Source organism: Arvicanthis niloticus, chromosome 6 (assembly GCF_011762505.2).
Source record: "Arvicanthis niloticus isolate mArvNil1 chromosome 6, mArvNil1.pat.X, whole genome shotgun sequence".
In the NCBI taxonomy this organism is placed as follows: domain Eukaryota; kingdom Metazoa; phylum Chordata; class Mammalia; order Rodentia; family Muridae; genus Arvicanthis; species Arvicanthis niloticus.
This window is the reverse complement of record NC_047663.1, coordinates 95,988,067-96,013,801: the sequence shown is the minus strand read 5'-3', so window position 1 is coordinate 96,013,801 and position 25,735 is coordinate 95,988,067. Positions and strand designations below refer to the sequence as shown.

General features: G+C 43.3%; 1 protein-coding gene across 24 annotated transcripts in view; it reads right to left on the bottom strand.

Annotated features, from left to right (window-relative positions):
- The window catches only part of Rbfox1 (RNA binding fox-1 homolog 1), a 2,075,913-nt gene that overhangs the window by 1,040,216 nt on the left and 1,009,962 nt on the right, over window positions 1-25,735 (bottom strand). The window contains exon 1 of one of the 24 annotated variants that reach the window (XM_076937365.1): window positions 21,726-21,947. The exons of 19 other annotated variants lie outside the window; for them this stretch is intronic. In XM_076937365.1, coding sequence (XP_076793480.1) covers window positions 21,726-21,770 — 45 coding nt within the window. In that variant the 5' untranslated portion in view covers window positions 21,771-21,947. Of the gene's footprint in view, window positions 1-21,348; window positions 21,509-21,725; window positions 21,948-25,735 lie in introns of those variants that run through there. 4 more of the 24 variants (XM_076937381.1, XM_076937371.1, XM_076937386.1 and 1 more) reach the window with 4 other exon arrangements.

Sequence of the window (25,735 nt, the reverse complement as noted above, 5' to 3'; positions counted from 1 at the left end):
TCTCTCCTTCACTTTGGATCATTTGCTCATCTTTGCAGATTGGCATGTTAACCACCCAGGGATTGTCTGCCTAACTTGTCTCATCCTCTTCAATGCTGAAAGCACAGAGATAAGTCATTGTCCTAAACGGAAAATCATCTTAGGTTCCAGGGACAGCACAACTTCACAGGACAGAGTGCCTTTCGGATTAGGATTAGAGTAATTGCCCCCCAGGGCAAGGCTGTGTCTTATAACAAAATTATTCATCACATAAGGCATAGAAGACTCAAAAATGAAGGTAGACCTTCCATATCTTGGAATAAGGTATTCCAAGATAAATATCTTGGACCTACAGACCTATAGGGCCAGGTGAAGAGTCAGTTCTTTTCAGCAAATCACTTTCTGAGTTATTGTCTCTTCAATACTCTTCTCTCTCTCTCTCTCCTCTCTCTCTCTCTCTCTCTCTCTCTCTCTCTCTCTCTCTCTCTCTTCCTCCCTCTCTCTCTGTCTCTCTCTGTCTCTCTATCTATCTCCCTCCATCCCTCACTCCCTCTTCCTCTCTCTCCTTCCATCCTTCCCCCTCCTCTCTCTGTTTCTCTCTCTGTTTCTCTCTGTCTCTGTCTCTGTCTCTGTCTCTGTCTCTGTCTCTGTCTCTCTCTCTCTCTCTCTCTCTCTCTCTCTCTCTCTCTCTCTCTCTCTCCCTCCGTGTGTGTGTGTGTGTGTGTGTGTGTGTGTGTGTGTGTGTGTGTGTAGTTCAGGCAAGTGCTGGTAGGATAATCTTAGAGGTCTGACCTTAGCCTCTTTTGATCTCACAACGAAAAGTTTCCCAAGAACTTCTGGAAATCCTTCTATCTCCATCTCCAATCTTGTGTTGGACAAGACTGTACTTCTTGAAGTACAAATGTGTTCTAATTTCTTCTGGCTTTGTGTGAGTTCTTGGGATTGAAACTCAGGTCCTCACACTTCAAGCCTTGCCCTTATCTGTTGGTGGGGATTTTTCATGATGGAGTGAACTGGAGCTCCTGGCTAAATTGTTGGCTACAGGAGGAGCAGGGGCTCCTCTTGGGGTGTTTATATGGTCCTTAAAGAAGATGAGGCAAAAGAGTTGGGTAAAGAGATAACGAGTTGCAAAGATTCTGTTATTAACTTTCATTGCAGCCAAATTGATCATGGTTAGTGTGATCTACAGCACATATCCAGAGTTAGAAACATGGGGTAGAATCACAGTCTTTCTCTATACATATCCTTCCACTCAATGGAAGTCCAATGACCACAGGACAACCAAGGTAAGGTTTCAGCTGTAGTGAAGAAAAAATGACCCCACTGTAGGAAATAAGCTTTCACAGCAGGAGCTCGGGAGCAAACCCTCAAAGCCATGCTTTCACTTGGTCTCAGAATGCAAACATGAACAGAGAAGAAACTTCTGTTTCTTCTTCACTCCCATTGCTCAGCACCTGCAGGAGCTCTGCATGGCTTTAATGCAACAATGAGTGTATGGATTCAGAACAGAAAAGGAGTTCCATGAAGGCTATGAACATCAAGATGAATCATTCCCAGGGTTAGCAGAGAACCTCCAGGAAGAATGACCCATTAGCAGCTTAGAAGACAATACGTGAGTGAGGTACCTGACTCCCATCACAGAGCTCAGGAAGTACCTGTCAAAGGAAGGAATGTCTTAGAAATGTACCATGAAACATAACGAAGGGACCTTTATCTAGATTGTTGAACTAGTCACATGTCAAAGATCCATAATTTTGATAGGCAGTAGTAAGATCATTAAACTCAAGACCGGAGAGTGAATGGCACTGCTGGGACTCCTGTTTTAGACACTCAGTCAGCTGTACAGTATACAACTCAGACCATCAGCTCTTTCTAGAGCATCTTTAATAGGAAGAGGTCCCCCTGAGGGAGGACAAGAAGGAAGACAGGAATATAGTTGGACCAATAAGTATTAACTACAAATTTAACAAGTTCTAAATGAAGCCTTATAATCAACAAAAATATTTATTAAGAAACAGGATGAAAGGCCACGGCCTTCATGTGTAAAGTCTACTATCTAGCAGTAAGATTTTCTGCATATGCCAGTGCTGGCTTATCATCTTTGGTAGAGAAGAATGGAAGCATCTGGATATGCAAGTGACATCTAAGACTCTGCCCAGGTTCACTGCCTCCTCTGAACAGTCTCTATTTTAACTATCTTCAAACTTCTATTGTTTCTTGGCTTGATTCCTTTATACAATCTGGGGTTTATTTCCTTAAGATAGGGATCTGTGCTGTATTTACAAAATTGGGAAACTTAACAATGTTTCAGGGAGGGTTGCCCAGAATGGACACTCTGACCCATGCCTAACTGATGGGCACTAGGTATGCAGTTTCGATTTTCTATGCACATCTGTGTATGCAAGGTATATATACTGATGAATGGTGTGTTGAAAGCAGATGCTGATCTTCTGGCTGGATGTTTCATTCAGTTCCCAGGTGTTCTACCAGTTAGAAAGATGCTGTCATTACAGCATTGGCAACGTGATTAGGTATTTAGGGAGCATGCACGTTGCTCAACAAGTTCTAGAAAAGTGCCAGTAAGGCAGACTTTAAGAATGGCCCACTCTTTATAAAAAATGACACTATCTACAAATGGTTGAGGAAATGGGGCATGGTGGGTGACGACTCACTGTCTAGAGCTTTCTAGGACAGAGGTCATGATTCATGTAGCCATACTTCCATCTGGCAGCAGAAGAACATCAGAGAAAGCCTTTCTCCAAACACAGTTTGCCCAGTGTGCTCACCCTTCCTGTATCCATTGGCCCACTCTCCTTTGTAATCTGAGCAGGTGACAACTTCATTGAACTGTTGGCAACAAGAGGAGGTATCGATCCCCCCACAAATGCCCTAATGACTAGAGACTGAGACACAAACCATAAATGGAGACTTTCTGATTCCAAGTGAAATTATAGTTTGCCCTATGAGATTGCACAATAAATCAGGGGAAAAACCAGCCAACACAGGACTCTGGGGTCACTGAAGAGATGTTGACACATTACAATAATGAGAACTTGAAATACCTCATGCCCTATTGATTTTCAGGCTGAATCATTCCCACTGCAGAAGATTACAAGAGTCTGTCCTGGAATCATGGCTCACTCGGGAGACGCTGATGAAAAGATACACCCAATGCAATCAAAACGAAAAAGTCACTTCTTCTTATTACAAATCTAATATCATTGTCCCTTGGCTGGGTGATGGGTACTTAACCTACAATGGAAAGGGAGAGAAAAAAAAAACAGGCAACCACTTTTTTTTTCTTTTAATTAAAACATTTTTCCTACCTTTTTTACACTCGGCTTTTTGCTATGCCTCGACAGTATAAAAAGTAACCCTGCAAAGAAAATGGGCAGAATAGCTCAATTAGTGCATAAAAGGCAATTTCTTTATGCTTTTATAATTCCAGGGTGGCTTTCAAGTTCTCTGTATCACCGTATCATTTTGAAGAATGGAAAATCATGTCCTAACAACCAACTTATTTCCCAGTCAATAGCCGAAGACGCAGCCCACCAACGCCAGCATCTACAGTCAACAAAGAATGCTAGGCTGATCACTCCTTTTTGCCTGCAAAGTGCTTTGTGGAGCTGAATAAACACAGTTGTGAGAGACCAAATGGTGACATAAGTTAATTACTAACCTGTCACACATGCATAGAATGGTAATAATTTATTTTCCCCATTGCATTAACCATAAGTTTCTTCCTGAAAATGGGGTATATTGAGGGAGACAGACTCTCAAACATTGCTGCTTACTATATACCTCGTCCACATTTGTGTCAATATTTGGAACACAGGTCAGACCTAAACTGCAACACAGTTTTTGCAATGCATATTGACCTAGCTGTAATTCAAAAGCAGACTGAACCAAGAGAGATGGCTCAGTGGGTAAAACATGAGGACCTGAGTCTGGACCCTTAGCACCCATAGAAAACACACATAGTAGCACTCATAGTTATTCCAGAATTAGGTGGGGTAAGAGTGGCAAAGATGGGCATAATTATAGCCATGTTGGACAGCCAGTCTACCAAAAATGGACAAGCTCTGGCTTCAATGAGAGACCCTGCTTCAAAAGATAGTCACAATTAAAGATGCATGGCAGTGGTGGCGCACGCCTTTAATCCCAGCACTCAGGAGGCAGAGGCAGGCGGATTTCTGAGTTCGAGGCCAGCCTGGTCTACAGAGTGAGTTCCAGGACAGCCAGAGCTATACAGAGAAACCCTGTCTCAAAAAAAAAAAAAAAAAAAACAAACCACAATTAAAGACAACCTATGTCAACCTCTGGTCTTGGCACACTTTCCCAGGGGCAAGTACCCCTATACATACACACGTACACACATGAACAACACACACACACCAGAATAGAAAAATAACTTGCCTTTTAGTAGTTATAAATAGCATGGTCTTTCCTCAATAGGACTCTTGATATCGTTCAATTATGGTACATACAACAATTACTCAGACTTATTAGGACTTACTAGATTGTCACAATCAGGTGTAACCCTTGCACAGTACGTATTCTTGGGAAACTATCATGCAAGAAACGCCATGTACTTTGTTTACTTGTCCTCTGTCTCATTGCTTCTGTAGCTTCTCATAGTCTAGTCACTGAGACGAACACTTGTGGCAGAATGCAGACATCCAAGGGGATCTAGTCACAGAACAAATGCCCACATCCTTCTGAGAAGGTTCGATGTAATAATTGAAGTTGAGAAAATAAGATATTGTTTTCTTTTGGATGTCCTAATGATGCTTCCAGGGCTAACCTAATCAAATGACCTCTTGTGCCTTTTGGGATATATACATCATTGTTTATGAGTCTTTCCAACATTCTACTATCTTCTCTCAGGTTGTCAGCCTGAGACCTGATAATCAGAATTTTTACCCTTTGACAGGGCAACAAGTAACGCTCTCTTTGCACATGTTATTCATGTGTTTACTGAGTAAGTGGGAAAGCAAGTGATTGGTTTTAGGCACTTACAATTGTCAGCAGAAAATCGTCTTGTAACCAGATAAAAAAGAGAACTTTGAAGTTAATATCCATGTTCTTTTCCTTTGGCAATCTTTTTAAAGAACTTTTAGGTGCTGACTATGCAGGTAAAGGGGCTTGCCACTAAGGCTTCCCAAGCTTGAGTTCAAAGGCCAATGACACATGATGGAAGAAGATAAATTCTTACAAGCTGTTTTCTGACCACCACACATAAACCAGTGGTCCACATGGGCACTTGTGTGTATCCTCCCCCCACACACTAAATAAATAAAATTATAAATTTTAAAAAATCATTGTATTTTCCTTCATCTTTCTAACAGCCTTCTTGTAACATTCATGAAACTATCAACTATTAACTTTAGCCACAGAGCAATGAACAGTCAAGAACTGAAGGAGAACCCAAGCTTCCTGCAGTCCCTCCCCTTCTCCATCTCTGCCCCTCGAATAACTGCTGAGGGTGGTACTGTGCCAGGTCTTCTCTTATGTCCCCAGAGCATAACCATGCTGATGGCAACTGTAGTCAAATCCCAGAGCTCTTAACAGCAACTGTATGATCTTGGTCATTGTCATATGAAATACAACAACCTCATCTATAAAAGAAGAATGACTCCTACCCTGTCACATAAGCCATTGCATAGGCCCAAATGAGCCAGGCAACACATGGCCTTTTGCACAGCAGTTATCAGCTACTACACCCAATGCTGTTAGGTATTTTGTTTTGCTCCCCAAGAGCACAGGTGCCTGAGCTTAGAGGACCTTGCTTTGATTATCCGGCCCCCCCATTGTAAAGAGCAATGTGAGACAACAGCAATTTTGAATGTTGGCTGCACCTAAGAGGATATGTTCAAGTGGCCAGCCAAAATTGATTCCCTGCTAACTACTTCTCTATTAGCAAAGCTGCAATGCAGCTATTAAAGAGAAAGGTATGAGAAACATTTCCGAGTGCATAGAAACACGACTCAGTGATGGCTGCCATATTGGTGATCAGAACCAAGCAGTCTTTCATGCTGCCTATCCCAGTGAAAGGGGAGATTACAAGAGAATGAATGAATGAATGAGTGAGTGAATGAATGACGCAGATGATATAAATTCTAAATATTGGGTAAGGCCACTCTCTCTTTTCAAAAAAGTTTCTGTCAGTACATACGGTCATCCAGTCTACATTTACAGGGCAGAAGTTAAAGGATGCATGACCAGTAAGAAGAGTCAGTGCTTTAATAGGCCTCCCAGGTCAATCAATCTCTCTCTCTCTCTCTCTCTCTCTCTCTCTCTCTCTCTCTCTCTCTCTCTCTCAGTGATATCTCTAGTAGTACATATCTTCCTTGTTAATGTCTCATGGAATTGTTCCATAAGCATACGCTTGTTCTTGTTGTCAACATTTTGTCCTATCACTGCAACAGATGGCTTTACACTGAGGCATATGAAAAATATTAAATACTTTATAAGCCAGGGAGAAATAGAAAATGTCTTCAGAGGGAAGGAATCTCCATGACTCTGGTTAAGTGACTCTGGGATTCTGTTAGAAATGGCTGTATTGAGCTTGGGTTGGTGATTAGACCTAATCACCCATCAACTCTATGTCTTAGAAGAATACTGGACCAAGGGGAAGAGGCCAAACTGCCAGAGGAATGATCTGAGCCATTTCAAAAGGCTCAGCCTACCACCATGGAGAGCTGTCAAATATTACACTGTGTCACCCAGAGAGGGCTGTGAAACCCATTTCTTAGAGATCCAAAAAGCCAGACGCAGCATCCATATGTCTGAGAAGGTGTTGTTGAGCACGATCCCCTGAGCCAAACAGCCGTCATCATCATGGGACCAGATGTGCTTGCTTGCAAAAGATCATCACAGCTGGGCTTGTTGGCATTCCTTCATAGCAAGAGGGTGAGGAGCTTCATGGGACACTTACTTGAATACTCAGTCACTCCTCCTAGTCCACTGCAGGCAATTATTTCCTAATTGTTCTTGACCTCTGGATCTTGGCAAGGGTTAGAATATATAAGGTAGCAGAGGTTGACTGAGAGGGGATCCATGCATGTGGTTATCCATACTGGGTGAAGACTTCCCACTACTACAACTTTGCAGTCATCCTTCATGGATACTCTTAAGGAAGCTAAAAATGCTCATTGGTTCCCCAGGGGGAATTCCAGTGGAACTGAACTTTGGCTTGTCACTGAAATCTTAGTAGGAGGAGAATAGAAATACCCAGGTCCTGTCCCCAAAGACAGTGGCTCAAAGAGAATAAGTTTGGAGGCTAAGTAGTGAGTTACAGGACCATGGCATCAGCCCCCTGACTGTTGTATATATCCAGATCCACTGAGGCTTTTGCTACACTCACAGCTGTAAACATAACCAAAATGCATGGTGCCACCACAGAGAGCCCAGGGGTTTCCAGATGATGGGTGTGGAAAAGAGACCAACATGTGAAGTCTTGGTGTTGGAGGTCAGTGGTCAAGACTGCTTACTGCTCTTACAGAGGACCCTGGCTCAGTTCCTAGTACCCAGGTCAGGCAGTTCACAAACACCTATCACTCCAGCTGCAGTGAATGCAACACTCTCCTCTGTGATACATATCCATACATAGGAATACGCACGTTTTCATTTGAGAACTAATTTTTAAAACCGAGACATCCTCACAGCAGTACATAACTCTGAGAGCCACAGATTATTTCATCTCCAGAGAGTCACTTTAGTGTCTTGCACCCCATTCTTCACCTGTAAGTGAAGGGACAGCAGCCAGCACTGCCAGTAAGACTACATGATTCTAACAGGGTTTCTGCACAAAACAACCTTAGGATCCAGACTGGCATATGCTAGATGCAACAGAAATGCTGGCCACTCTTTATATTTACCATAAGGTTTACATAGAAATAACAATAGGAGGGGGCAAGATTTTCTTCCCCATATCCATATCTGTTTGTGTGCAATTGGCATGCACTTCCCATGGACACAACAACCTCAAGTTTTCTGTACTGGGGAAGAATTAAAAAAATGGCCAAAGCTCATTACTGGGCCTGGGTCCCAGAGAAATGAGATGCATGTGAACACAATGTTCACAGCAGCTTTGCATGTGAGAATATTTTCACCCACATACCCTTCTGCGGGGTATTTACGATGATGAACACCAGCCACAGACAATCTATAAGGAAGGATGCTGAGCGAATATGACAATTAAAAGGCTAAATGCTGAGGGCTGGAGAGATGCCTCTACACATAAAGGTAAACCTGAAGACCTACATTCTAACCCTCAGCACTCATGAGAAGGCGGGGCATCTGGAAAGCACATTGGTGAGACAGAAGAGTCCCTGGAGTTTGATGTCCAGCCATCTAGCCAAACAATGACTTCCAGGCTCAGTGAGAGACTCTATCTGAAAAAAATATATAATACAGAAAGCAATAAAGAATATGGACACCAACCTCTGTCTCTTTACATACACATGACACCCACCCACGTATAAGTGTGCAGAAACACAAACATATGCTACACGACACTCAGGCACATAAATTTTAAAGCATTTTGAAAGGTTAAATACTGGGATTATAACTACTGTTGCATTTGTGAAATGATAAAAGTTTAGAGGGGGAAGGCTATAGAAATGGATGGCAGGGATTTCAGGGTTAAATAAAAGGGAAGGAAAGGAAGGGAATGTGTGGATACAAAGGAACCCTTAGGAAGTTGCTGAGAATGGAGAGATGTGAACCTGAACATAGTATAGAATTAAGCAGACTCAGAGTCAAGCTTGGGCAAATCTGGGGGCATTTGAAGAAGGCTAGTGGATCATAGCAATGCCAACATCTTGGAGATGACGTGACAAATACCAATTTACAGAAACTGAGAATATTACCACAGGAGGAAAGTGAAAGAGGGTGTTTTTATCCCTGTATAACCTCTTGCATGGGACATAGTTATGCCTGTTAAAAAAAAAAAAAAATGAGAGATAGCTTAGTTCGTACAGTGCTTGCCACACAAGGACCCAAGTTTGTATTTCCTGAATCTGCCTAAAAAGGCTAGACATCATGGAATGTGTGCATCTGTAATCCTAGTGCAAGCACCAGGGAAGCAGAGGCAGGAGGATCCCTAGGGCTTACTAGCCACCCAGTCTTGTCAAATTAGTAAACCCCAGATTCACAGAAACACTTCCCTCAAATGTTAAAGAGGTACATGATGGGGGAAACTACTCAACACTAAACTCTGGTCTCTACATCATGCATGCACACATGCATTGGCACCTGCACACATATGTGCACAAAATCATGAAGATGTACACATGCAGGTGCAAAATAAACCCAGTAAACACATTAACCCAAACTAAGCAAACTTGTAGAAGAAAGCTCTAACTCTACTTTTGGGACAGTAAATTTTCTCCCAGTATTTCTTGTCATTAAGGAGAACAAGGTGCATGTGTATCAACCTGGATCTTGTGCAGATTCACCGGAAACTTATCTTTAAACTTTGTGATGCCTGAGCCTGGGAAGATGGCTGCAGCAGGTAGGAACATTTACTGCACAAGCATAATTCCTACATTCAACCCTCAGCACACATGTAGAGAACTGGGCATGACCATGGATGTGTGTCACACCAGTGCAGTGGCATTTGAGAGTGCACTGGTTGCCAGCCTAGCTCTAGGTTCAGTGAGAGACTTTGTCTCAAGGGTACAATGAAGAAAGTCATGGAGCACAGTATATGATGTCTTCCTCTGGCCTCCATCTATGCATGGGCACACATACCTGCATATACTTGTGCACAAACCATACACATACAACCTACAACATCCACCCAAAAAATTCAAATTCTGTTTCCTTCTGTTGGATGTTGTGTGTACTGCACTGATCAGCCCTTCCTTTTGTGTATTCGAGTAGCACACTGCAAATAACGGCACTACGGTCAGCGGAAGTGCCCAGGCTTCTGAAGTAAGCTCAACAGTACCTGCCTCTCTGAAGTGTTTTATTATTCTAAGTCGGGCTGGCTGCATCTCCCAAGGTATGAAGTTCAGCTCAAGATAAAAATATTTTATCTGCCCTTACAGCAAATTGAAAGGCTATATAAAGGGTTTTGTTATTGCTGTGTTTTCATAAATATATAGTAAACATCATTCACAGTGGGAAACACAGCCCGGAATACAATTTCTATGCCCAGCCATTCACGCGCCTCGCACGGGAAGATGAAATGACCCAGAGACGAATAAAAAAAATAATAGTATACAACTTTTAGCAGCCTGCAGTCCCCGACAGACACACGCAGCTGAGAGGATAAGGATCATGATTCACAGTACTGCCAATGAATGACAAGTGACTACGGCATCAGGGAGATTTGCTTTCCTTCACAGCCAAACCACTCCAGTTAACACTTAAATGCCACATCTCCAGGAATCACAAAAAGCTCACCCCCTTCCTGCTGGAGAGCCAAACCCACACCTGAAAGGAATTATCATTTCAAATCAAGTCTTTATTTAGGAATTGTTTTGGTTTTTTTTTTTTCTTTCATTTTTTTTCCCCTTAATCTTCCCGTGTGGTTTCAGAGCAAGGGGCAGCATGGAAATCTAGGGTGGGATCCATGCTGAGCCCCATCGGCTCCCGGAAGAAGAGGTGATTAGAGGTTGTTTTCAAATAAAAGGAGTTTGCATCGTACAAGGGATGTTGCAAAATGGAAGTCAATCGTGTCCATGGTGGGGGCACGGCTTTGTCTGTAAAGCACCTGCTACACAAGTATGAAGACCCACGTTTGATCCCCCAGAACCCACAGAAAAAGTCAAGCACAAGTAGTGTGTGCTTTCAACCCCAACACTAGAGATGGGTTTATCCCTGGACTTCACTGGCAGGCCAGACTTAGCCTAGTTGGAGATCCCCAGTTCCCAATGAGTTGCTTATCTCCAAAACCATAGTGGGGGTTACTGAGGTTACTTACAAGCAGAGGGGCTTGCCATCAAGTCTGATGACCTGAGTCCATCAAGGTAAAAGGAGAGAACGAGTTCCCTGTGTTGTCCTCTGACCTCTGCATGTGTGTCCTGGCATTACACAAGCATGCACATGCAATAAATAAGTGTTCTTAAACTGATAAAGTTTTAAAAATTTAACAAAACCACCATGTAAAATGAATGGCTCCTGAGGAATAGCATCTGAGATTGACCTCTGACCTCCACATATAAACCCCTGTACTCATGGACATACTTATGGCCACACATCATTACATGATCCAAGAACATTGATGCATAACAATTACAGAGAAGTTTGCACTTTCTCCAGGGAGAAGATTCCATGGGTAAGAATGCATGCTGAACAATGTCAAGAACCTGAGTTTGAATTCCAAGTACCGTGTAAGAAGCCAGGTGTATACACATGCCTGTCACCCCAGATTGGAGAGGGGACACAGGAGGACTTCTATGGATCTTTAGTGGCCATCCTGACTCCAGGAATTTTGAGAAATCTTATTTCAAGAGAATAAGACAACCAGACATATGGATATGTGCATTCACACGCAGAGAGACACACACACACACAGACACATACACACACAGACACACACACAGACTCACACAGAGACACAGGCACACACAGACACAGACACATATAGACACACAGACACAGACGCACATAGACACACAGACACAAACACACAGAGATACAGACACTCACACACACACCACACTCACACAACACACACATACACTTGCACATATTCCACAATACAAAACAATGACAAAAATTAACACTCTTCTGTAAAAAAAAGAAGTTTCCAGTCCACATTTTAAAATGTATGCAATTCTTTTAAAGTATGCTATTTTCTAATGTGATATGTGAATTTTAATATATATATATAGACTAAACCTATATATGTATGTATATACCTGCATATATATACACATATGCATATAAAATTTTTCATTTATTTCTGTTATTATACTTTTCTGAAAACTGCATTTCTATACCTTATCAAATTTTCTCCTGCATCATTAATAAGTTTATGTATCAACCATTCCAACCCTTTCTCCCTGTATCTGTCCATCATCCATCCATCCTCTATCCACACACTCATCCACCCTTTCATCCTTCCACACACCTGCATATCCATCCTCATCAACTCATCCTGTCTTCTCTTCATCTATGTACTGACTCATACATCCATCACTCTGCATCTTTTGCCAAAATGATATGGTAGTTAGTCCTGGCACAAGGGTCACAGGGACTTTCTAGGGTCAAACAAATTACCTGATCATTAGAAGAACCGGACTTTAAAGTTAAGCTTCAAATCTGATCACCAACATTTTCTAAACACTAACTGTTGGTAACAAGAAAAACTGCCCTCAAAACTCATGAGAAATGAGTCTCCCCTCATGAAAAATAGGTGTCCCAAGGATATTTGCTTCAAAGAGCCTCTGGAGGTTTCAACTCAGCCAGGCTGATCTTGTAAGCAGTACCATAGTGCTTAATGAAAATAAGCCAACCATGTCAGTTACAAGGGTGACAACTTTGGAGTCTGTCTACTGAGCAGGTAGTTAATGAGTTACAACAAGCCCACTTTGCTCTTCGGTCAGCAGAATCTGAAGCTTGACCCTGATAACTGATAGCTTCCTGGAGAAGTCCTTCAGTAATTCCAGAGAAACTCATTTCCTTGTATAGGTCACTATCGTTACCATGGACAGCATGTTGGTTGATAGGCATCTGTTGCAGTTTGAATAGGACATACTTCACACAAATTCATGTGTCAGCACCACCTCCTGGGAACCATGTGTGCTATGAGGGGATGTTGTGGAACCTTAGGAAGCAGAGATTCACTTGTGAGAGAAGTGCACAGTTTCAGAGCCTTGAGTCTTTATAGCCTGGCCCCATCTTCCAGTTCACTGTCTGCTACCTGACTGCAGATACAACACGACCAACCCTCTTGCTCCAACTGCCCTATCTTCCTGTCCACGATGGACAGTATCCCTATAAACCATGAGCCAAAATAAACTCTCTCTCCTTTCAGCCGCTTTTGTGGGAGTGTTTTATTGCAGTAACAGAAAGCGAGGGCACTATCATTTCTGACAGCAGATTTACAGTACAGTAGGGGAGTATATCAGAAATCAATGTCACTAGACACAATTAAAATGATGCTTTTTAAAGTATAATTTCTTGGGCTAGAGAGACAGCTCAGCAGTGCAAGGGCACTCGCTGGCCCTCCAGAAGACTAAACTAGGTTCCCAGCACCTACATTGGGAAATTCATAGCCACTTGCAACTCCAATTCCAGAGAGGTAGATTGATCCATCTTCTGGCCTCTAGGGGCAGTGTATGCATAAGGTATGCATACATACATACATACATACATACATACATACAGTTACACACACTCACATGTAAATTGAGAATATCTTTAAATGACAACCTATCTTTCTTTATATATGCACATACATACATGGTATATATACATGTTATATATAACTTAACAGAATACACACATTTGTATATAATTTTTATTGTAGCACTACAGACCTCTAACAGCTACAGAACATAACTAGGTAGTTCTGCTATATTTAATTTCATTTACTTTACCTTTGAGCAACCAATCCTGGCCCCATTTTAAACCATTTCCTGAACCGACACACAGAATAGGTATTCCACAAAAGCCATTCAATGAACTGTATTTAAAAAGGACATTTGACGATAATGGATCCAACATGAGCCTTTTGACAGTTCCAAAATAGGATTTGCTCTTTGCTTTCTTTGTTCAATTCTGAGTTCACTGGGCCTGAAACTCACAAAACAGTAATGGTTTCCACTTGCAGCCCAGATCCTTCACTGCCTCAGGAGCTGGGTGGGAGCAAACCCAATGGTCCATTTCACCAGTCTTAGCTTGGGCAGATTCAAGCTGGGCAGGCATGGCCCTTTTTATTTTCCTATGTAACAAACAAACAAACAAAAAACAAACAAAAAACCCCAACAAATCTGTGATTTGTCCTCTGTTTAAAAAGAAAGGATTCATGATTGTAAATTTGATTAAATACTTCAAAGTCTTTTTCACATTAGTGGGCAGAGCAATCATATCTATGGACCAAGGCCTAAGCAATGGACAAGTCTGGATGTGAAGGCTGGAGGATGCCTGGCCTGAAACTGGTGTTTCTCAGATCTATGGTTCCCATTATGAGAGTGCATTTAACATGCAAGGTATGGAATGTATAACCTCTCATATGCCCTTGGGAAGACATTATGGAAAATACAAAATCTTCATCCATTCAAGAGTCATTTTCATTCATCAGGTGAGGTCCACTGAGGCCCGCTCTCGTTTTCTGTACACTTTGAGTATCTGTTTAATTGCAGCCTTGTAAGATATCTCTTCTTCGTTTTTCTTCTGAAGCAGAATAAAATGTGTCAAATTGGCACTTCTATTTAAAAATCAACTCAAATTGTTTTTCTTTTCATAGCATTTTTCTACATGCTAAAAATTCAACATAGGAAAAAGATAGGCATGGTCCCTCCTATAGCCTGAAGGAAAGAAGATAAACAAACTGCTATGAGCAAAAAAGTGAGCCAGGAATCAGCAGTTCCACGGCCACCCAACCTTGGACCACTTAAGCCTACCAGGAGACTGGTTTCTTTATGGACTCTGGAGAGCTGGGTCTAGGTGAATAATTTCTGCTGTCCCAATACCAGCCAATAAAGAAACATCTCTTGTGTGCATGATTCTGTGTTTGAGTGTTGGCACATATGTGTTACAGTGTGCCCTTAGAGGTCAGGTGACAACCTTGGATGTGGTCCTTGCCTTCTACCCTGAGACAACTTCTCTTCCTCTTCTCTGTTGTGCGAGTCAGGCTGGATGTACAGCTTCTCAGCATTCTCCTGTCTATACATCTTGTCATAGAATGCTAGATTACCGACCTCTAGTTTGGGGAGGTTAGACTTCAGGTTCTCACACTTCACAGCAAGCATCCCACCCAATGAATCATCTCCTAGGCCTGCTATGGTAATGTTTACCCATTGACCCTCGATGCCTCAGGATGCTGCTGCTGGTGGTGTGATTGAGTAACAGAGGACCTCAGACCCTTCCAATCCTGGCATATTTTATTTATTTATTTAAACCTTTTATTTATTTAAACCTTCTTTGTTTTTAAGATTAGTTTTATTTTTAATTTTTGTGTGTTACAGAGAAAGAGAGGGGGGAAGGGAGAGGGAGAGAGACAGGGAGACAGAGAGGGAGAGGGGGAGAGAGAAAGAGAGAGAGGGAGAAAGAGAAAGAGGGAGGGAGAGAGGGAGAGAGAGGGGGAGGAAGGGTGGGAGGGAGGGAGGGAGGGAGGGAGGGAGGGAAGGAGAGAGAGAGAGAGAGAGAGAGAGAGAGAGAGAGAGAGAGAGAGAGAGAGAGAGAGAGACCGGGGGAGGCCAGAAGTGGGTGTCAGATTAATTGGAGGTAGATTTACAAATTTACAGGTAGTTGTAAGATACTCCATGTAGATGCTTGGAAATGTTTTGGGGTTCTCTGCAAGAGCAGTGTGTACTGTTAAGCCACCTCTTCTCCCTGAATTTTGTTTTGTTCTGTTTTTGTTTGTGATGGATCTCATGCAGCCCACACCAGCTACTAGTAAAGGATGACCTTGAACTCCTGATCTTCCTGCCTCCCAGCCCTTGGGTGCTGGGATTGCTAGTATGCACCACCACACCTGACTGGTGACTGCTTAACTGAAAAATAAAGTTGTAGACATCAAGATGCACGCTCTGTCAAATATAGTTAAGCCAATTGTCTTAGTCAACCATCCCCAAACCTTTTGTTTGAAAAATCTATTACACAATGGCACCTAAACTCTTCTCCTTTGTCCAGATAAAGATGTTTCAAGTTTTAATTACTCTAATCAATGACCCAAGAATATATACTTTAAAGTTGAAATTCTATCTCTGAGAAGGTTGGTGTCCTTGGGCAACTTACTTTTCTGTACATCCGTTGCTAGTGCAAAGAAAAAGAAGAACCCAGCAATTCCAACCTTCTAGTCTTGAAAGCAGAATTAGATTTGAAAATATTTATAACAGCACTCACTGGGAAAGTATGAAGCAATGTGTGTTTAAATAAATAGACAAGCTAGGTGTCAAAAGTTGAAAGATAAGGAGACAGTGCTGGCATTTGAAAACGGATGGATGCAAACCAAGGCTCACAACACCAAGGACCACTCATTTAGCCACCTTATGCTTCTCTTCTTCTGAATCGCAACACTGTGGGAAGAAACGTCATTGCCCAGAACTTGCCAAACTTAACACTGAGTAAATCACAGGGTGGGAACAAAACCTGCATCTCAACTACGGTGAGACATATCTCATTTGTTAGGGAAACAATCAAAGTAATGGTGGCCTGTGAGAAAATGGGAGTCTTTGTGTACTACCTATATGTTGTATTCACAAGAATCCAGAGGAGATTTGAAAACAGTAATCGCTGGGATTCTCTGCCCCCTGCGATGGCTTGAGTCTATCAGTATCTCACCCTATGCTGCCTAGGACCTAGGGCACCATTATTCAACCTGAGCATCCAGCACTTATGTGGAGGCCCTTCCTGGCTGCCTTGGGAGAGGAAAGTGTCCTCACAAGGCTTCTAGCCACTGAATGCCAGCAGTGACCTGTGCCCAAGCATGACAACCACCACCATCTCCACAGTGTTATCAAACATTCTAGGTGAGGGATGAAACAGCTATCCTGGGACAATCACTAAGCACCCTTCTGTGCAGCTCTTTTCTGCCCTCAGATTAATGCATTTTAATGGTATCTTGGTATGTTGAATTTAAAAAAGAATCTGGAGTCTGATTATTTGCGTCACCCAGTCTGGAAAATGGTTGCCCCATCTGTGAATTGGGAAGAACAAAATCCATGAGTCACAATCACCCTGAGGACCATGGGAAACAGCCTTACGTCCTTAGTACACTACCCAATGCCCAGAGGAGCTAAGTACAAGGCAGAATGTACTATGCGAGTGACTGAACTGTTCAGATGGTCACTGTGCCTGGACAAGTGCCCTTCCTGTCCTTGTGTCCTAACATGAACACAAGACCTCTATCTCTGTGTTCCAATAACTATAACAGCTATGGGGATACCCACTACCACAGCAGCACAATTTTCTGACAAGCAGAGATTTCAATCTGAGGACAAGTACACATATCAAGAGCAAATGATGCAGAACGGCTGAGAGAAGCAAAGGGAGGGCTGCAGAGCCTCGTACGCCATCCGTGATGCACCGTGTCCTTTCTGCACAGCCAACGGCGGCAGAAAGAGCTGCTTGACTTTGGTAACACTGGAGTGAGTTGGAAGTGTGAGATGAACGGTGCCGTTGGAGGGGCCTCCTCAGGATGTGTGGGTGTGCAAAATATTTGTGTGATGGCATAGAGCAGCCTGGGAAATTAAGCTCAGTGATGAAAAACTGCCAGCAATCCAGTGGGAACAGATTGGACTAAGGATTGCTCCAGAAGCGTGCCCATTTTAAAGAAAAATAAGCTTTGGTAAACAAGGCAAACATGAATCCACAATGCTAGACTTCAATTCTGTAGAAACAGAAAGGTGAACAGAATCAAGAAAAGACAATAAACAGGGCTAATATTGCCTAAGATATATTCACATGTGAAAATAAATATATATGTACTACATATACATAAATAGATGCATCCATGTATTTGTCTATCTGCTCACCATTTCATCTACCTACCAATCAATCTCATCACATTTTTGGAAACATTGGGGATGCTTTTCTATTTCTATCTCTGTTTAAGAGTCTCCTCTGGCCTCCATTAGACCTGGCCATAGACTCACAGCTGATAAATGCCAGTGAACTAATTACTATTTGTTCCCCAATCCATCTTCAAACTTAACCTGTATTCTTTCATGGCAACTCCCTGATTGTCTCTAACATCCAGTGGGCCCTATTCGCATCTGTGACATCAAAGCATTTGGACATCACAAGCGAGGGAGAAACGGAAACCCTTCATCACCTATTGGTTATGCAAGCACCTAACCAGAAAGAACACTTTGAAATTTTTATGGAGCAGGAAAAATTGGAAGCATACTAATCTAGGCAGTGAAATTGGGCTTTTTGTCATGTTTAATTGCTTGAATTCATAACCTAGTTCTACTGAATCAAAAGCAAGTTGTTACCGCTGACGTTAGCTGTTTGGGCCTTCTGGGCACACAAGCAACAGATAACCCCCACAACTTCTCATATCAACTTCAGGCCAATTAAAAAAATTAGTCCCTGAAATTGTCTGGAACATCAGAGTTATTGAATAATTTAATTTGCAAGAGTTTCCAATCTGAGTTCTCAATGGAAATGCTGACTTTAAAAGATTTACTTGCTTTGGTGTTGTGGAAGATGAGGGGTGAGACACGAATCCCTGTCTCCAAGGACTAGGATTCTAGTTGGTTCTGTGTGACTTAATTTAATTGCACCGTGGTAAAACTCTCCTTCGTTGTGTTCTCTCCTGTTTACTATGTTTCAAGAATGTTCTGCCGAGCACAAAGATGAGAAGAAACAGAACAAACCTAGACTCCCATGGACACACGCAAAGCCTGAGTGAGAGTCCTCACACTCCCAAGTCTCTACTAAGCAACAAAATCAAGTCTACCATACAAAACAACAACCAACTAACCACTTTGAAGGGTCCCCACCTTCTCTTCCGTATTCACTTTTGTATTTATCAGAAAATCAGGACAAGATGGGAATTAGGGTCTGAAAGGGATATTTAATTCCACTGTAATTATTTCATTTTAAAAACTGTATTTTCATATTTTCCATAAAATATACTCTTCTCATACTCTCTCTCTTCTGCCATCTCCACACAAATCCTTCCCACCTCCATACAAACCTAAACTCATGTTCTTTTACTTTCAAGGTGCCCCTTTAAATGCCTTTTGTGATAACTTCAGTATTAAACATGTAAAATTCAAAATACAGGAGCTAAAAATAAAGTCAACATTAATAATTGACTTTTACTATATTGTTATTTTGTCATTAGTACTAGTAGTGTGTAAGAGAGGAGGGGAAGGCAGAGAGGCACACATGTGGAGGTCAGAGGACTGCATTCAGTAGTCAGTTCTCGCCTTCAACACACATGGGTCCCAGGAATTGAACCTAGGTCCTTGGACTTGGTGGCAAGCTCCTTTATGCCATGCCGTATCTCAACCTCCCAATAACAAACCGTCATTAGATCACACCTTTTTCTTACTTGGTAGAGCACTTTTGACCTCTTAGCTCAAACACCCTGAATCAAAATGAACAAAATGAACTCTGTCATAGGCTATCTTAGTGTTTACTTAAATGAAAACAAATGCATTTTTCTCAATCATATTTTCTACTCTCAAGCAAAGAAAATAAATGGATGGGGGATTTCTGAAAGTATAGTGATGAATGTCCAATATCCCGTTTGTCATAAAATGTGACAATACCATGATCATCATTTAGATGTAAGCAACTGTTTCAACATACCTTTTTCCCTCACACCCTCTTAACTTTTGCATCATGCTCTTCCTGGAGAGAAATGCAAGACTCTAGAGCTCACGTTGTGGTGGGTAATAATCAGCTAGCCCTCTGGAAAAGTGGAAAGACACACTTGACTTTTGTCACGCACCACTGTCATCATAGTTAGGCCTGCCCCTATGTCGATGCTGACAGTTACATCTATCAGGTCCAAGGGAAGACAGATTAAAACGGCCCCCTGCCGTAAAATGCAGACAGGGAACAGAGAAAATAAAAGTTTGAATACAGAGTTACAGCTGCAAAACCATGCTTATCTCAGGAAAGTCCTAAATGGTGAAGAATGCTTGCCAGCTGCTCAGTCCTTAGGTCTCTCTGTGGGGCCAGGGCCTTTTCTTAGAGTCAGGACAAGAAGAAATGAAGAATAAAGTTTGCATGTTCACTTTCTGGAGGATAAAGGGGGGTGGGAGGGGAGTATCGGATGCCAGCAAAGTGTTACAGGGGCAAAAGCAAATCAGATTCAGAGTCTCCCTTGGGTGCTAAACATTTGTGAGACAATGAAGAGCAGAAGCAACCTGAAAGGCTGCTTGGGGAAAGGAAGTAAATAAGGGCAGGCAAACACGAAACCCCACACGGATGCACAAACGAGGAAATAAAGGGAGGAGGCTGAGGATGGGGAGACCCTCCCATCTTCTAGGTCTTGACTGGAGCAATTCCTTCTTCCAAATCTTTGGCATATTCCAGTTGAGGTCACAGGGATGGAGGGAGCAAAGGAGAACTGCAGAATCGGCTTCTTGCGAGAACTTGCAAGCGCTGGGATGTCTCCACCGCCTGGTGGTAAACAGCTGTGGCCGATACAGATGACTGACCTGAACACAACCTTCTACAAACTTAATCACTGCTTACCTCCAACATAACTCACTGCCCTCCACGGATGCTCTCACCCTTTGAGCTGTTGCTCACGTGAGTCAAAACTATGGGAATTTAAGAAAGGCTTGGAAGCCTGTGAGGCAGAACATTTGCCACATAGCTACATAGGACGACCACATAACAATTTGTCTTACTTCCTCAGAACTCACTACACCCAGACCTGAAAGGCTAAAATGTAAACCCTGAGTAAATTCTGAGCCATCTCCTGACGCCAGAAGTCAACCTCCAATGGTGATATAATCATTTTACTAATGGGCTGCTGCCACAAAACTTTGGGTCTAGAATCAAATCCCCCCCAAAGTGGGAGACAGAAAAACACAGCTCTCTTGTCAAAAGAAATACACAGAACCCCCTCAATTTCACCTATCATCTGGAAGTAATGGCTGGAGGGATGGGCTAGAGTCTTCACAGGTGCGGTTTCTGTTCTAATGAGCGATGTGTACAACACTGTGTGTACATGTTCCCTCATTGGCTCTCCCAGGAAAGACGGCTCTTCCGTGAGATGGTAGCACAGCTCAGGGTTTATTTGTTTTTTCAATAGAAAGCACACGCTCAATATTGTTCATGGAATGCCTCTTTTACCTGGCATCTAGAAACCAGGAATGGGGTAAGAGCAAGAGCCAGAATGATGGGCAGGGTCGACCTGTCTCTGGCAACATGCAATGCCTCTGCACACGCACGCACAGGCACGTGCCAACTTTCCAAACGCGCGGCCCATCTGCCCATTCACAACCCCCGCCCCATCTTCTTTGCAAAATCCAGCCCTAGCCTGCGGGTCTTGTATCATCAGTCCTTAATAAACGCTTATTCATCTCTGGGAATAAAGTTCATCAGAGCCGATGGCTATTTCCAGGGAAGTTCCCCGCGAACTTCCACTTGGTAAAAGCGAATCGATCCACCCTCTGGTCCCCCAGCCGGTCTAAGCTCCCCGGGTATTGAGGGACCCTCGGGGAGTCCAGGGCTAATCCCAGATCACATCCCACAGGACTCCAGAGCTGAACTTACCTACCCTGTGTAATTCACTGGCTGCACACACATCTGCGTCCTGCCATTGCCTCTCAAGGCTCCCTCAGCTTCATCCACCGCCAGGTCCGGATTCTGATCCGCGGCCCCAGAGGTGCACACGCCCGCCCGCCACCTTCTCTGAGCTAACGTTGGACAACGGCTGGCGGCGGCTCGCCTGCCACAGGCAGCCCCGAATGTCAATTCGCACACTCCTCCCCCTGCCGCCCGCCCCCGTCCCTGCGCGCCCTCCTCCCAAGCATCCGTCCAGCGGGCTCCGGGATGCTCGGATGCTGGTGCCAGCGCTGCCTCCCCTCCCTCCCATCCAGTCTCTTGCTCCCCCTCCCACAGTGTCTCCGTGCCTCCCTCGCTCGCCTTACCTGAAGGGCATCTCCCACGACTGCAATTAGCTGCCAGGATTTCATCGCCCGCTGCAAAAGTGCCTCCTGCTCCCTCTCTTGCTATCTCGCATTGGGAGAAACGCAAGGCGGGAGAAGTGCCGGGGCAGCAGCAGTGAACGATACCCACGTGCTAGCAATGCCAATGATTCCAGCTCTCTCTGCTGAGCCTTTGCCTGCCTGGGCTGTTTTTCTCCAGCCACCAGCAGGTGTTCAAGGCCCCCCAACAAGCGAACAAGCGAGAGAGCCAGAGATCCAGCAGGCACCAGAGCCCAAGAGCGAGCGCGCGGTGCAGGGAGGTAATCAAAGCTCCGGGAACGCACAAAGACAAGTCTACTGAGTGTGGCGCTGACAACTAAGTGATGGACAGACGAACCGGACGCCTGTTTTTTATTTTAATTTTTGCAAAGTCTAGCAACTGAGGGAAGAACTGCAAGCCAACCCCCCCCCCCCGTGCCAAGCACTTGGAAAGTGTAGAAACTGATGGCACAATCTCACCACCACCCCCCTTCTCCAGCACGTGTCTCTTCCCTTGTTCTTTCAAGCATTAAATATGTACCACATGACAGAATAGGGCACCTTGCACGGTCCCTAGAGTCCTCACTTGACAACCAATTTTAACTCAGGAGCAATGAGATGTCCAAGGCAGGATATCAGCGCTGGCAATTACTTACGCTACTCGCTGCATTATTCAAAATGTCCATAGCCAGTATTTATGATTTCCAATCTGTGACTTCATGGAGGAATTCCGGGAGGCTGGGAGACCCCTCGCCCCACAGCTCTACAGCCCATGGCCTGCCTCCATATCCCCCCTGAGGCAGATGTACTCCATTTAGGGGGTTGACTCCCTGGCATCTCAAATCTCCCAGATCTTGTGCTAAATGAGAAAACGTTGAACTTTGCTCCTGCTTTGAAGGGCTGAGTACTTTTGGTGGAAGTTCAAAAAATCGGCTTTGAAATGGATTTGCCTCCAGTAACATCAGTATCCAACCAAGTGATCCAGGCAAATGCCCTATTCCCTCCCCAAAGCCCTCACAAATTCCCACCCCACACTATGGCTTTGTGTCAGTGGTGTCTGTGTCTCTGTCTGTCTCTGTCTCTCACTTCGTGTTCTTATTTCCTCCTTTTCTCGCCATGGGAACTGCACTGTACATCCATGAGAATGCCCTTGCTTCTTCAAGTGTGTATGAGTTGGATATAATAATTCTACACAATACAATTGACCAGTAAGACTTAGTGTGTTTATATACATACACACACACATGCACATACACATACACAAAACACACACACACATACATATATATTCTGTCCTACCTTTGGTGACGAGTGATGTTCTCACTGCCTTGCCAAACTATCTTAATTGAAGCTCCAGCACACAGTGAATGGCAGTTTTCTATATTGGTGAGCAAATTTAAAACTTGATAAATCACTCTAGTATTTTTATTTTCGCATTTATTGCAGCTCCGAGCCGAGGCCATTTTCTAGGGTTTTTCCTGAATGTGCCAAGGTCTTACATAACCGTCACCTGTCTCTCTCACCTCAGGAAGTAAGTGACAAGGGATTTTCTCCTTCCATTTGACGTGTGTTTTGATATGGCTTTACGATAGTGCTTTGAGTTCATTTGTGGTATTAATCATAATTTTGTGTTTCCCCTGTTTGTCTTTCCTGGTAACAGTGACATTTAACGGAGGGCAAAGGAGAAATCAGGTGAAAATGGGTTCCCAAGGATGACCTGGTACACGATAGATTCCTCTCCCCAATTCCTTTCACATGATTTTGTGTTTCCTGGGCTGGCCTACGACGCGTGGTGTGCTGAGGGTGGCACTGAACTTGTGGTCATTCAGCCCACAACTAACCATTGCTGGGACTGTGAGCATGCTAGGTTTATGTGGTTCTGAGGCTCAAAATCAAGGCTTCATACACTAGGCAAGCACCTTACCAACTGTAGCACATCTGCAGACTCAAAGTTAACTTCCTAAGCTGTATCAGACCCTGGATGCCTCTCTCAACAGAATTAGGGGGGAAAGAAGAAAGGTGTTTAGACTTCAGCTTGCTAGTGCCCTGTGCAATTACTGAGATCCATGGCTATAAAGTATTATCATCACAGCGCAAACTTCATTCTCCGTGGGATAATTTGGTTCACAAATCAGTTCACAAAAGCAAGGTTATTCGAAGTGAAACATGGAACGGGTGGCCGGTGGAGAGACAGTGAGTCCTAATTACAGCCTCATTGTCCCTGTGTTCTCAGGCACATATGGCCATTTAATCACTGAGTGTGACAACCTTGGCAGATGTTGCCAGACCTGGTTATTGATATAAATTGCTATACTCATGTGGGTATGGCACAGCAAAGAGTTAAAACAGTGTCCGAATTTATCCACAGGGAAATAGGGGTCTGCACAAGCATCTGGAACTACAAGACAAGACGATCCTGGGACAAGGTTGTTTCCTTTCTCCTAGTCCACAAGGAAAGGAGGGAGGGAACATGTCTCCCTGCAGGAATGGGAGAAGAGTTACCCAAATGCACCCATAGGCACAGGATCACTTTGGGGAAAGTATGCACACCTAGCAAGCAGCAAACAGATTCACTCTTAACACATACCTAAAAACATACCCAAAAGGTGTATTCTCCGATGTGATTTTCTACCATTCATAATAGGAGGAAACACCACAAACTAGACCCCCATTGGAATTTTTAAAAATTAGCATATCCTAACTGGGAATACTATACAACAATAAAAGCAAAACACAAATACATCATGGCTACATGCGTTGCTATGTAGAGAGCTGAAGGAACTGAAGAATCCGGTCCTGGCTAGTGTTATGTTACCTGTTCACAAGTTAGAGTTATCTGAAAGGAGGAGGAAAACTCAGGTGAAAAAATGCACCCATGATATAGGAAATATTCTTAGTTAATGATTGATAGGTGAGAGCCATTGTGGGTGGAGCCATCCCCGGGCAGGTGGTCCTGCATCCTCTGTGAAAGCAGGCTGGGGAGCAGCACCATCCATGGCCTCTGCATCAGCTCCGGTCTCCAGGTTCCTGTCATGTTTGAGTTCCTGCCCTCACTGTTGTGGATGATGAACTGTTCTATGAGACTGTGAATGAAATAAACCCTTTACTCTCCACATTGCTTTGGTCATGGTGTTTCATTGGAGTAATCAAAACCCTGAGTAAGACAAATGTGGATACACACACATTTTTAGTAAATAATGGTAACAAGAATAATGCTGAGATAAAACTGCAAGGTAGGAGCTTGACCTTGTTTCTGAAGTCTGTATTCACAACTATTCTATAAGTGTATGTTCAAGACCTACCTGAGTTGTAGGCCAACCAAGACTGTTCAGAACCTGTCTCAACAAAAACAAAAACAGGGCAGGGATATATATTGCCTAGAATGAGTGAGACCTCATGCTCAATCCCCATGCAAAAATCAAAGCAATAACCGTCATTACAAATAACTCATACAAGATAATACTGTGTGTGAGGGGAAATAGGACCACCAACACAGATAGAGGAAAGATTTTCTATAACCATCTCTAACTTCTGACTGTATATGAGACATCTCTGAACACAGGCTGCCCAAACACAGCTAAAAGTGCAATTCAAAAATTCCCAATTTTTCTACAGCTACCGATGTGAAATGGTGTTGTATTTTAAAGAGTTAAGCCAAAATATCCAAAGGGAAAAAGACATGTATATGTATATAACATATAATCTATTTCTGTATGCGGAGACTCACATTTTCATATTTACAGAGTAATTGTGTGCACACACAACCACCGTTTCCATATTATCTTGGATTGTTATTGCTGTGACGGTGTAGAGAGAGAACTGGAGGGCAAGTGATCCCCACAGCCTAAAGTTAACTGGAGTCAAGTCTAGAGACCTGGGCATCACCAACATCACATTCTCAATCACAGAACAAGTATGAAAGAAACATGGATGTTGGAGTGGATAGACTCTTTCTCTTATTCCAAGAACATTCT